Genomic DNA, 13,434 nt, shown 5'->3' with positions numbered 1-13,434 from the left:
AGTTTGATATTTTTGCACTCGAAACATTCCAAAAGTCTGGATTATTTACATAGCTGACAATGCTTCGAAAAAGACAGTGGCTAATAGTTGGCACTTAATACACGCATACTAGTAAAGTGTTACCATATTTTACTGTCAAGCGTCGCTACCACGCACACGAAGGTAATAAAATTGGCTCGTTTGTTTTAGTCATTTTATAGTGCGTATAGCATATATAAAGTATTTAGTAGTTTCTCCGGCTAGATTCGATAAACAGTAAATATTGATTATATTCTGGTGATAAATTTACAGAAGTTAGTTTTGATAAATTTTAGTTCTTCAGAAAGTATGAAAAGCCTAAAAACCTACGTCATAAAAAGTTAAGGTTGCCAATATACGCATTTGATGATGCCTTTGATTACTTATTACCTCTCTGACCTTGTGTCCATGTTAAATGAATAAACATACAGATTATCTACGTGTAAAACAACAACATTTATTAATATAAGATTTAATAACATAAGTTTAATAACATAAGTCGTTAAATATAAACAAATATGAATTAAAAATAGTTACTGTATGAATTTTGACCACGTGGAACGGTAGCAAGAATGCTAGCAGCATTTCCCTGTTGAGTCGCGATTCCGATCCTCTGGGCGAAAACGGACCGCCAGAGCTAATATGTTACCATGTTTTATATTTTTGCTTAAATCTATGTTAGTATTGTTTTGTGATTAATTAATTCTAGTGTTTCTTATACTATAACATAGAAACCCCTTTTTAGGATAGAGGCCTCTTCCAATTCTTTCCATTTTTTCCTATTCTGTGCTGATGTTATCCAGTCGTTTCTTCTATATCGTCGGTCCACCGTTTTAGTGGTCTGCCCACGATTACCTTCCTTATGGACCGGACCATTTCGTACTCTTGAGAGTCTATTTACATATATAATATTATAATGAGGTTTTTCTATGTGTGTGTGATTGTTATTCGTAGAGTGCTACCTGCAATACGACAGCGCGGCGCGGCTGTCGGCGGGCGCGGTGCGCGGCGCGGCGCGCGCGGCGGACGAGCGCGCGTGCGGGCGCGCGTGCACGGACGCGCCGTTCCGCTGCCTCAGCTTCTCCTACAGGTGAGCCCATCCGCTGGCTGACCTGCTCATTGGGCATGGTTAAACCCAAAAATATATATGGCGAATATTGTAGGCTAGAATAATCAGCAAAGCATTCAAAGTCATTACATGCTTAAAATTCAAGTTACAACAGGTTATGAGATTATACATCGTTACTATAAAAATCATTAACCATTCCTTACAGCGCTAATTCGCCACCAATTTTGGTGACTCAGATATTATGTCCCTTGTAGTTACACCCTTCAAACACTCTTCTGGAACACGACCAACAATGCTGTTTGACGGTATAATATCTGTTGACTGGGTGACATATGTACGGGCTGGCACATAACCTCCAAATACATGACCATAAATAAATTTACAAACCTGTTTTAGTAACAACGCGTTACCAGACGCTAACAACTGCCTGCTGTCGGAAATCCGCATGTTTGACCTGCAAAGAGGAGTCGACTATACACATTCGCCTGACGATCTTCTATTTGCCTTCGATCTGTTCAACGGCCAGTGCTGGAGGAAGGTGCATGGCAAGGAGGAGTATGAGTGAGTATATCACTTGAAATATTTTTATGTATGAGCTGACATAACTCAGTAGGAATGGTGTGTAATATGGACTATAAATCCTCATTAAATTTTATCTGATTCATGATGTGCCCACTCCAAAATTGAAGTTTATCGAGCACGTTTTCTTTATTTAGGTTCTTATTTATTTAATAAAATTAACATAAATTATTTTGAAAGTTATGATATATGTGATGATAAATCGCTCATAGTCATTGGTGCTGTCAAAAGTATGAACCTTTTCATACAACTCAAATGCGCTACTAATCTTGAAAATTAAGATGTTATGTCCCCTGTGCCTGTAGTTACACAGCTCACTCAACCTTGAAACTATTTTTGGGTCAATAAATTTATAGGTCCGGTATGGACACCGAAGGATACCACCTTGAGCCTTTTTTTATAATTTCTGTGATCATATCTTAACATCCATATTTATACTAATATTAAAAATACAGTAACTCTGATCGTTACTTATTCTTGCTTAAACCCAGTGGTGGATTTACAAATCTGCCGTTGCTAAGCTAGTAGGCTATGCAATTTTTGCCGCCCCTATTTTTTTTGCAACATTTATGACTTATGTTTTATCGTCCGCATTACATCATAAACTAGGTGATATTTCTGTCAGTTACTAAATTACTTTTCCAGCCCGCTATGGGTATACGGATCACGAACGTAATGTGTATACATATAATATTTAATAAGTTTATTAATTTATATAAGTTTATTTTTTTATTTCTGTAAAATCATAACAAACTTGGGCTAAATTTACCGCTCCCTAAATCTGCCGCCCTAGGCTCCAGCCTACTTAGCCTATTGGTAAATCCGCCACTGCTTAGACCACTACACCTCTTTAGGTGATATTCGGTATGAAGATGACATGAGTCTCATTGAAAGACGTAGGCTCGATGGGATAAATTGGGGTAAAGGGTAGAGCGCAGGTTCAGCTATTAATATTAAAATAATAGTCTTAACTGTGAATATATTTTCAATTTAAAATTTATTACAATGAATAACAAAAACAATCAGCGTTTTATTATAATTAATTACTGGTGATATTTGTGAATCAGTACTTACAATAACTATCAAGACAAATGGCTTGGCATACTTTTGTCAGGGCAAATGAAAAGGAGCATATGTTTGGACAACATATAACTACTTGAATGCCTCAATAGCTTAATGACTAGCTAATTAGTTCTTGAGTTTGAACCCTTGTTGGAAAATTTGCAAATTCAAAATTTTTGGGTTCCATCAATACATTTCTGTATTGGTCTGTATTGGTCCTATATATATCCTGTTCGTGTGACTTTTATTTACACACATCTGAACTGTTATATGTTTTGTACAGTTGATAAGTATCTTTTCAAAATTGCCACTGTAGCCAAAATCAAGAGAAGAATTTAAGGAATTGTGCTCAAATTAGTGGTGTACTTTTTTGGCTTTGCAAATGTTTCATTATGTGGACTATTTGTAATGTTTTAACTGCATGATCTTAGGCCGGGTCTCGGAGACCGGAATACCGCATAGACTTAAATGTAGGATCTTTATTATGCAAACATCATGGTCGAAGAGTGTGCACACCGGTTTTCATGGGTACGTTACTCTGAGATCCCGGATTCGATTCCCGGTTGAATCGAAGTAGAAAAAGTTCATTAATTTTCTATGTTGTCTTGGGTCTGGGTATTTGTGGTACCCTCGTTCTGATTTTCCATAACACAAGTGGTTCAGATTCTTACATCGGAAACAGTAATGTATGTGATGTTGTCCATTATTGTCAATAGTTACTACGTTTTGTACCTGTAGACTAAATATTTAATACAAAGTTGAAAAACATACAAGAATTTGATCAGTTGATAATTTTTCAAATAGCGTACCGACATTGGAACTGCCTCACCCTATCGAAGCGTCTTACCCAGGAACAGCGTCTGGACCAGATCTACCCCCACCAGGTATTTAAATTTACGATTATATTTAATAGTTTAAGTTGAAAAAATATTTATTAGATATGTGAGATATTGAAGAGTGTCTGGTTTTATATTACAACATATTTATTATAATATATATATTATAATACGAGCCGATGATTGTGATGATGATATAATATGAATATGTATCAAATTAGTTTAAAGATTTCATACTTTCTATTAATAAGTTTCTGTGAAGAGTTCATATAAAAAAACTTAACAGTAAGTTTTTTTTAAATAAACAAACTTTAAATCATGAAGTATGTAGATGATAGAACATTAATTTAAGACAAATGTTTTCCGAAAAAGATGATTTCAACACTCTTGGTCGAACATTATTGAAAGTTACACAATGTTTTTTCATAGAAAAGATTTCTACACTACATCAACTTCTATAGCGTTCCATTAGTCACCATAAAACATTTAAGCATACATTATTAATTTCGACAGTCGAGATGGCCCAGTGGTTAGAACGCGTGCATCTTAACCGATGATTGCGGGTTCAAACCCAGGCAAGCACCGCTGTTTCATGTGCTTAATTTGTCTTTATAATTCATCTCGTGCTCTGCAGTGAAGGAAAACATCGTGAGGAAACCTGCATGTGACAAATTTCATAGAAATTCTGCCACATGTGTATTCCACCAACTCACATTGGAACAGCGTGGTGGAATATGTTCCAAACCTTCTCCTCAAAGGGAGAGGAGGCCTTTAGCCCAGCAGTGGGAATTTACAGGCTGTTGTATTTGTATTAATTTTGATAAACCTAGAATCTATAATTCGTAAGGAATGACTAAATTCCAGTAGTACATTACGCAGTAAATGATAACATGATCAAATGATAAGTTTTGTTTTCAGAAACTTATATCTCCAGTTCTGGTCCAAGTGGACCCGGTTTCCCTGAACCACCGAAACCGTATATACCAGAATCTGGTCCAGATTATAAACCAGTTTATGAAACAACTGGACCCACAAAACCATATTTGCATGATACATTCAAACCAAGCTACATACCAGAAAGTGGACCAGATGTATCTGGTCCAAGTGGACCAAGTATACCTAGTGGACCTGGCTTACCAAGTGGACCGAGTGGGCCTAGCGGACCTTCTAAACCTCATTACGATTACGAATCTGGCGTCAAACCAAGTTTCTTAAGACCCTACAAACCAGAAATATATAAGCCTTATAAGCCAGATTTTCCTGATCGGAAGCCAAGTTATCTGAATGATCCAAGTGGACCAAGCTACAAGCCTCCATATGGTTCATCAGGTCACACAGGTCAAGATTTTGGATACAGACCAGGAAGACCTTCGAGGCCTAGTAATCAAGTTGATGAATCTTGTAAGTTTTTTTTGACCTTTGGATTATATTTTAACCTTTCGGTTTATGCTTATCTTTTTCTTTTAAATGACATGAGTAAATAGTACAATAAAATAGAACGCAAATCAGCTTTGTTTCTATAATCTTTAAATATAAGTCTTCTATACTGTATTTATTATTATCATTAAATTTCAAAGTTGATGCGACCGATATGGCCTAGTAGTTATAACGCGCGTATCTTAGCTGATGTTGGCGACTTTAAACCCAAGCAAGCAAGCACCTATGAATATTCATGTGCTTAATTTGTGTTTATAATTCATCTCGTACTCGGCGTGAAGGAAAACATCGTGAGGAAACCCGCATGTGTCTAATTTCATCGAAATTCTGTCACATGTGCATTCCACATTCCAGCTTAGTGGAAAATGTACCAAACCTTTTACTCAAAAGAAGACCTTAGCCTAGCGGGAAATTTACAGGCTGTAAAATAATGTAAAAACCTAGTACTGGTTCTTACAAATAATCCATAATATTCGTTACCAGTATCTCTGTCGTGGCGTCACTACACTGTGTCAGGATTCCCCTGTAGGAAGGGTACTTCGTGCGAGCAAAACCTCATCGCGGGACACTGGGCTTGTGAGCCTGAAGCTGGAGAAATCGGTAAGATATCACCTGAGTCCAATTTAAATGTCAGAAAGAAACATGATAAATAATTTAAGAAAAGTGAGATCTTTGAAAATTCTGGTGTACGAAATAATGAAAAATACTTGCATACATTTATCACATGTTTATAACATTAACTTACTTTATATTTTATTGTATACCACACAAAAAAAAAAATGAATATTCATGTACCTAAATTGTGTATAAATCATCTTGGTCGGCGTTGAAAAAAAAACATTATGAGTTAACCTGCATGTGTCTAAAGTTTCATAGATATTCTGCCACATGTGTATTCCAACAACACGCATTTGATAAGCGTTGTGGAATATGTTCCAAATCTTCTTTTTTACAGGCTCTTGTTGTTGCTGTTGTTAGAATATGAGCTATCCTCTGTGTAATGTATATAGAATTGTTTTGGTAACTTTGTCAGGATCCTGGGATTACTGCTGTGCTCCAACACACAGGTGTGGCTACAGCGAAGGATTCCGTAAGCCATGGTAAGTATGTTAAAAAAAAATACCATCTATATTCTTTAAATACGAGTATAATTTATTCAAACAATTAAGAGGATTATTTGCAACATGAAAAGAAAAACGAAATATATAAAAACCATTATATCTTAAAATTTTAAACGGTAGGTTTGTAAAATAAGTCACAAATCTCATATTAGGTAAACAGGAACTGCAGATGTATTGTTACATCGTAACACAAAATATAAGTGACATAAAATGTTAAAACTTATTAACAATTAAAAATTTCCAAATTCGTCAAAACAAACGCATGAGCCAAGATGGCCCAGTGATTAGAATGCGTGCATCTTCGCAAGCACCACTGAATATTCATGAGCTTAATTTGTGTTTATAAATTCATCTCGTTCTCGGTGGTGAAGGAAAACATCGCGAGGAAGACTGCTTGTGTCAAATTTCATAGAAATTCCGCCACATGTGTATTCCACCAACCCGTATAGGAACAGCGTAGTGGAATATGTTCCAAATGCCTTTAGCACAGCAGTGTGAAATTTACAGGTTGTTGTTGTTATAAACGCCTAATTGTGTAACAAACGTCAAAACAAACAACCATTTATATTTTTCTTTTACATCTCTTGAGTTGTCTATTCCAGGTGCTATGTAGGTCCAACCCATGATCAATGGCGTCCATGCAGTGAGAAGTACTATCCCTACCACCAGCACAAGGGACCACATCCGTCACAGGGGCAAAGAGGTATGTTTTCCATATTGTCATATATTAGTAGGTATTTTTTATGGTATAGATTGGCGGACGAGCATATGGGCTACCTGATGGTAAGTGGTTACCATCGCCCATAGACAATGACGCTGTAAGAAATATTAACTATTCCTTACATTGTCAATGTGCCACCAACCTTGGGAACTAAGATGTTAGGTCCCTTGTGCCTGCAGTTACACTGGCTCACTCACCCTTCAGACCGGAACACAACAATACTGAGTACTGTTATTTGGCGGTAGAATAACTGATGGATGGGTGGTACCTACCCAGACGAGCTTGCACAAAGCCCTACCACCAAGTAAAAAAAGTTCAAAGAGAACCATCTAAATAACCTTTAGTACACTAGTGGAAATTTACTTAGGCCAGTCAATAAAGCCCGTAAATGTCAAGTAGTTAGTATCATTATGATTTTTTATATGTGGTTTGGGACGTTAAAATAATAACAAATTAAAATATTCAACCCTCTGGAGTGAACACTACGGGGTTGAGAGGGTGAAAAGTGGACATATGCTATAAATAATTATCTTACCTTCTATTTAAATTTCAACCTTTTTTGTTTAGTGCAACATTAGTTAACAAAAAAGACTTTTTTTTAATAGCAATGGTAAAAACCTCTTTAAACAGTTTATAGAAAGTTCTTAATCCGTAATTAATTGGAATTCGCGTTCTAATCTACTTTATCGAATATCATAATATAGACGCAGTACATCCCCGACCAGACAGACCAATTCAGCGAGTAGACAGAGATAGGATATCTTCTAAGCCAAGTTACAAGCCAGAGAGAGATAGACATCATGGCACATATCTGCCAGAAGCAGATAGAAGATACTGGGACGATCTATACAGGGATGGACCGCAAGCGTATTATGACAAATATGGGAATCCATTACCAGGTAAAGATTTCTGAAGATTAGATGAGGATAGAAGATGTCAGCTTCACAGTACGACTTGATGCGTTTATAAGGTCCTGGGTTCGAGCCCCTGGTCAGCTTGACAACCTAATAGATTTTATGTAAGAGATTAACTGTTAATTTAGTCGCCGGTAGTATCTACATTCATTATTGAAACGTTGGTACTTTCTCATGTATAATACTATACTCGTATATTCGTAGTGATATTCAATTTAGCTTGTAAGATTTATCTGAAAGAATATAATTATTTATGTTTGAGTTTAATTATTGGGCAAAATCCGTTAATCATATAATATCGTCCGCCTTTTGTACCGTGTTTGATATTTTGTTGTATTGCTTCTTGTATTTTTTTCTGTTTCGGTGTACAATAAAGTATATTTATCTTTATCTTTATCGTCTAAAATATGTCTCTTAGATATGATCATATTATTTAGATGTTTGTTTTCATATTAGTATTCAATTATGCCGCGATGTCCCGGTGGTTATAATATAGTGGCATCTTAACTGATGTTTGTGTTTCAAACCCAAGCAACCACTAGGAAAATTTCCATGTGCTTGATTTGTGTTTATTATAAATTTCGCTGGGGTGGGAAAACATCTCGAGGAAACCTGTTTCAATAATATTCTGCCCTATTTGTATTCACCAGTACTCAAGTAATACAGTGTTATCACCTCCCAATATCTCCAAAGATAGATAATGGTATAGCCCATTTAGTGGAACATTTGCAGGCTGTTATAGTTATTTGGTTAAGCGATGAACTCAGAAAATTAATGAGATAATTTGATCCACAGGCTACACCCGCGTGCCTACAGAAGATGGACCCCACATAAAGTACCAACGTAATCCACCGCGTCCCGGCTCAGGTCACTGGGTGCCCGTGAATTCGCCTGATGATGAACCGAATGCTGGAGGACTTGGAGTACCGAGGTGAGAACATGATATCAATTACAAAATTGAAATGTATGAAAATTTGAAAACTAAAGCAATTTACATCATAATTGAGGGCTATGTTTTTGCGAATGCCATTTTTTTTAATTCGAATTTTAATTTATCTCTGAATATTTGGAACTAAATAATAAAATAATAAATAAATATGAGACAACATCACATACATTACTCTGATCCCCACGTAAGTAGCAAAAGCACTTGTGTTATGGTAAATCAGAAGTAACGACGGAACACGGACAAACACCCAGACCCAAGACAATGTAAAAAACTAATGATAATCTACATCGACTTGGCCGGGAATTGAACCCAGGACCTCGGAGTGGCGTACCCATGAAAACCGGTGTACTTACCACTCGACCAAGGAGGTCGTCAAGTAATGAATTTATCAAATTTATTGACTAACTATTACTATATAGATACAATACGAATATCTCAATTTGTGTTAATGTATTTGTTCTCTTATTTTATTATAGATACTGGCCGGTAGCTTATTTACATAAAGGTCCACCACCTAATATGACATACTTTAGATACAACGAAACAGCTCCCGAAAGACACAATGCACCGCCATCTCGTAATCAATCAGATTTTAAACGAGTTAATCTTGACAGACCTATCAGCAATGACTTAGAAAGTAGAAGCATAGACAGCAGTCCTAGATCAGAAAAACGTATCAATATAACCAACGACGATGATATATTTGATCTAGCAATCGATAAAACAACAACAACAATGAAACCGGAAGTTAATGAAACAGTTATTGAAACTGTTACGGAAGTAGAAGAGAAAGTAAATAAAACAGAAGTATATAGTAAACCTGAAAGTGCTAACATAGAAGAAGAAGATGACTATATAAAAGGAATTGATGGTAAACTCCATGATTTTACACATTCCATAGAAGTGTTCGATATAGATGACGTCAAGGGTGATAAAATATCTAACGTTAAAACTTTGGAAGCAGAAGAGAAGCAAATCGAAGCTATTGGAAGGATTATCGCTTCCAGACGCGGTGGAAAGCTCATAATAGAAAAGAGGTCGCAGAAAGATCTAGAATCAAAAAACATAGCGTTGGACAAAGATTTTGTAGATTTTGATTTTGGAAATCGATTCCCTACTTCAGAGAGAAGAGGTTTTGTAAGGAAAGTATCCAAAGACGATATTGAAAAAGATAAATTTCTAAATGACAAAAGTTTAGAGGTGAGCGAAACTACATTCGTGAGACCCCCAAGGATTCTAAGTACAACGGAAAGTGTACGAAAAGCTGTTGTTAATGGAAAGGTTTTTTATGACGCAACGATAAGAGATCAAAGAGAATTGTATACGAATACAACGAGACGTGGAAAAAGCCTACGATTGGAAGAGAACAGAGCGCCTGTGATACCAAATGGGAACAACAAGAAGAAAAGCGTTAGAACACGTAATACTAACCCGATTAGACGAGTCCGAAGAGTGTATAGGAAGAAATACAACCCAGAGGAAGTGAGAAAGCGACTGCTGGAAAGAGAGAGAAATAAAAATGCGACAGATAATATTAAGACTTAATTCACTCTTCTATTATAAACCTAAACATGACAACGCATATAAATTCTTTTGAGACGTGAAATTCGAAATTCAAATTTTTTTGTCCGGATCGGCTATGCCTATTAATGCTGTTAAAGGGGTGACGAATAAAAGTAGTGTTGTCTTCGTCTTTCAAATGTCAAATCAATGATGCACGAAAGAGATAAATCAGTTATCTAATCACCCAATACACAACGTTTATAAATAGATTTGTAAGAAGAATATAGTACGCATTTTAATCAACTGCCACGAATATTATTATTTAAGAATATAAAAGTTAATTAATAAATAAAAATTGATTTGATTTTAAAATAATTAAGTTATTAATAATTAAAAGTATTGTCAGTTTGACCACAAAATAGAAATTTGGGTTGAATTGACGATGTAACTTTATTATTTAAGATATTATATACGCACAGTGAATATCGAATATTGTTGCTACGAGCGATGTATCCAGATATAATAAGATTCTAAATCATAAGTATGAAAGTAATTCATCCTAGTATGAAAGAGATTCATCTGTGTTTATAATATTTCTCGTATATTTTTGTTATATTAATTTAAAAAATGGTCTTAACTTAAGGGGGTAAATATATAAGTTTTTTATTTATATTGTGATAATAATAGTTACCAGATGTTTACATAAAATATTTTATTTTACAATAAGTTTAAAATATATCGATAATTTTGTAACATGATTTGACTTTTATTTCATTAAATTCTTTTTCAACTCATCGCTTTCAAAATAAACTATATCGTTTATATATTACAAATTATATTTTATTTAATTTAATAATTCAATTCACTTAAGTATTACACATTATATGTATTTGAGTAGCTTATTTATTTTGATGACAGATATATATGACAAGCCTTGAGCATGGATGTGGATGGATATAGAGGTAGAGAACGACCAAAGAAACGATGGATGGATTGTGTGAAAGATGATATGGCTAGAAAGAATGGTACTTGTGAGATGACGTCTGATAGAGAAGTATGGAAGGAAAGAAATGCTCTGACCTCAAATAAAATTGCGATAAGGGCAGGAGAATGAATGAAAGTAAGAACTTCAGTTCTCTTAAAACTTCCAATTTGAAATCATTTTGGATCGTTATGAATGAATATTTAAAGTGAAATAAAATATAAATAAAAAAAAAAGATACAAAAATTCCTTAATAAGCTTTGACAGGTAAGCGTTACCTTATTAAAACACATCTGACTTCATTTAAAAGTATTATATATGATATCGTGATCGCCGAGCCGGTTCAATACTGTTAACTTGTACTTAAAGTTACCGTGCATGCTAACGAGGAAAGTAAACGATGGATGATTCAACTTAAGTATTTAGGGTTGTCACTTTACGTTTTATTAAACATTTTTTTTTATTGATAAAATGCAGGGCTATTCCCAATTCGACGTATTCCCCGTAAGGAGGTGATAGGGGTGACTATTTGTGATAATTATGATCATTATGCAAATGTGAAACATTTATGAGTTATTATTGAATAGCCTAACTTTTCGTTATGTAGCTTATATCCGAGAATTCCCCCTAGGTGTTGGAGGCAAGCATAAGTGTACCGACCGTCAGGGCGTCACAGTATCATGCGAAATCGATCCCATGGCGCCCACCGAAAAGACCGAAGGGTACCGCTGGCTTTTTAGTGGGTATTCCAGTGTACCTGGGCGCACTCGGCGTCCAGGCCATCGGGGAATGCCACATGGGGTATGTGGCACTCTCATCCCACTTCCATCACTTGAGGGAAGCGCGTAAAGCGTTTTTCCAGCGAGACAAAATATATATGTAGAGTATATGGTACCATTGCCTATCTTAAAGTAACAGTAGGTATTGGCGGCTGGAATGAAATTGCGTCTTAATATTCCGTCATAGCGTACAAACTAAACACAAAGCTTTAAATTTTATAATAAAATCTATACATATAGTAAAATTGGAGTGTCTGTTTGTTATATTAAAACATTTTAAATTTTCTAACTCAACGGATATGTATATATACACGGTATATATACCAAAATAACATTTTTTATAATTTTTGTCTGTCTGTCTGTTTGTTCTGGCTAATCTCTGGAACGGCTGAACCGATTTTGACGCGACTTTCACTGGCAAATAACTGATATAATAAGGAGTAACTTAGGCTACAAGGTCACGGGAATAGCTAGAAATATATAAAGTTGAATAAAGTTAATTTATTTTTTTTTGAAAGAAGTACAGTAGTTACAGCCCTGTATAAACTCATGAGTTCACGACTGCCGACATATTTGCATAGCCATATCTACTATATGCAGCAAACATCGCATTTCACCTGAGAAAGTGACATTCACAGAATCCAATTCGAGTATATTACCTGCTAGCTGGCCGCGCTGACTTTGCTCGCGTATATGTATAGTACATTTGATGCCATCATTGATAACTTCCACAAGTAACGTCATATTTCCGTCATTGTATTCAAAACCTATTGGTCGTAAATAGTATGAAAAACCACTTCGTAGTTTAATAAGCTTCACATTGGAACAGCGTGAATATGTTCCAACTCTCCGTCGTATGGTATGAAAACCTACTTGGTAGTTTAATAAGCTTCAAATTGGAACAGCCTGGTGGAATATGTTCTAAACCTTCTCCTCAAATGGAAAGGTGGCCTTACCCTCTCCTCAAATGGAGAGGTGACCTTACCCCAGCAGTGGGAAATTATAGCAGGCTGTTGTTGTTGAAGCTCCACAAGAATTGTCAAAAAATGAGTATGACGAAATTTTGGCATTTTTTCTTTGGCTTTTTTTCTTGCACTATCTGTAACACGTAATCAGTAGCCTAGGACAGTACTCTATACGACGATACAGAGCCTTTCTCATGTTCCAATAGTTCTGCTATCACGACTGAAATAGATAATTTTTTTTATGGAGTAGGTTGGCGGACGAGCATATGAGCCACCTGATGGTAAGTGGTCACCATCACCCATAGACAATGACGCTGTAAGAAATATTAACTATTCCTTACATCGTCAAAGCGCTATCAACCTTAGGAACTAAGATGCTATGTCCCTTGTCCACTCACCCTTCAAACCGGGACACAACAATACTGAGTACTGCTATTTGGCGGTAGAATAACCTTCGTCGGTTTTCAAATTAACTCCTTTATCAAGTCGTAAAGTCTTA

General features: G+C 35.7%; 1 protein-coding gene across 1 annotated transcript in view; it reads left to right on the top strand.

Annotated features, from left to right (window-relative positions):
- LOC124540951 overlaps nucleotides 1–10,747 on the top strand; it is a 53,867-nt gene extending 43,120 nt beyond the window's left edge. Inside the window, exons 11-20 of the mRNA XM_047118725.1 lie at nucleotides 973–1,108; nucleotides 1,484–1,651; nucleotides 3,533–3,612; nucleotides 4,483–4,965; nucleotides 5,485–5,601; nucleotides 6,035–6,101; nucleotides 6,725–6,825; nucleotides 7,548–7,742; nucleotides 8,553–8,688; nucleotides 9,183–10,747. Of these exons, the coding sequence (XP_046974681.1) occupies nucleotides 973–1,108; nucleotides 1,484–1,651; nucleotides 3,533–3,612; nucleotides 4,483–4,965; nucleotides 5,485–5,601; nucleotides 6,035–6,101; nucleotides 6,725–6,825; nucleotides 7,548–7,742; nucleotides 8,553–8,688; nucleotides 9,183–10,251 (2,552 nt within the window). The 3' untranslated portion in view covers nucleotides 10,252–10,747. The remainder of the gene's footprint in view (nucleotides 1–972; nucleotides 1,109–1,483; nucleotides 1,652–3,532; nucleotides 3,613–4,482; nucleotides 4,966–5,484; nucleotides 5,602–6,034; nucleotides 6,102–6,724; nucleotides 6,826–7,547; nucleotides 7,743–8,552; nucleotides 8,689–9,182) is intronic.
- The last annotated feature ends 2,687 nt before the right edge of the window (nucleotides 10,748–13,434 follow it).

The sequence above is a fragment of the Vanessa cardui genome, chromosome 27 (assembly GCF_905220365.1).
Source record: "Vanessa cardui chromosome 27, ilVanCard2.1, whole genome shotgun sequence".
NCBI classification, from domain to species: domain Eukaryota; kingdom Metazoa; phylum Arthropoda; class Insecta; order Lepidoptera; family Nymphalidae; genus Vanessa; species Vanessa cardui.
Note: the sequence above shows the minus strand (reverse complement) of the source record. Positions and strands in the feature narration are given on the sequence as shown.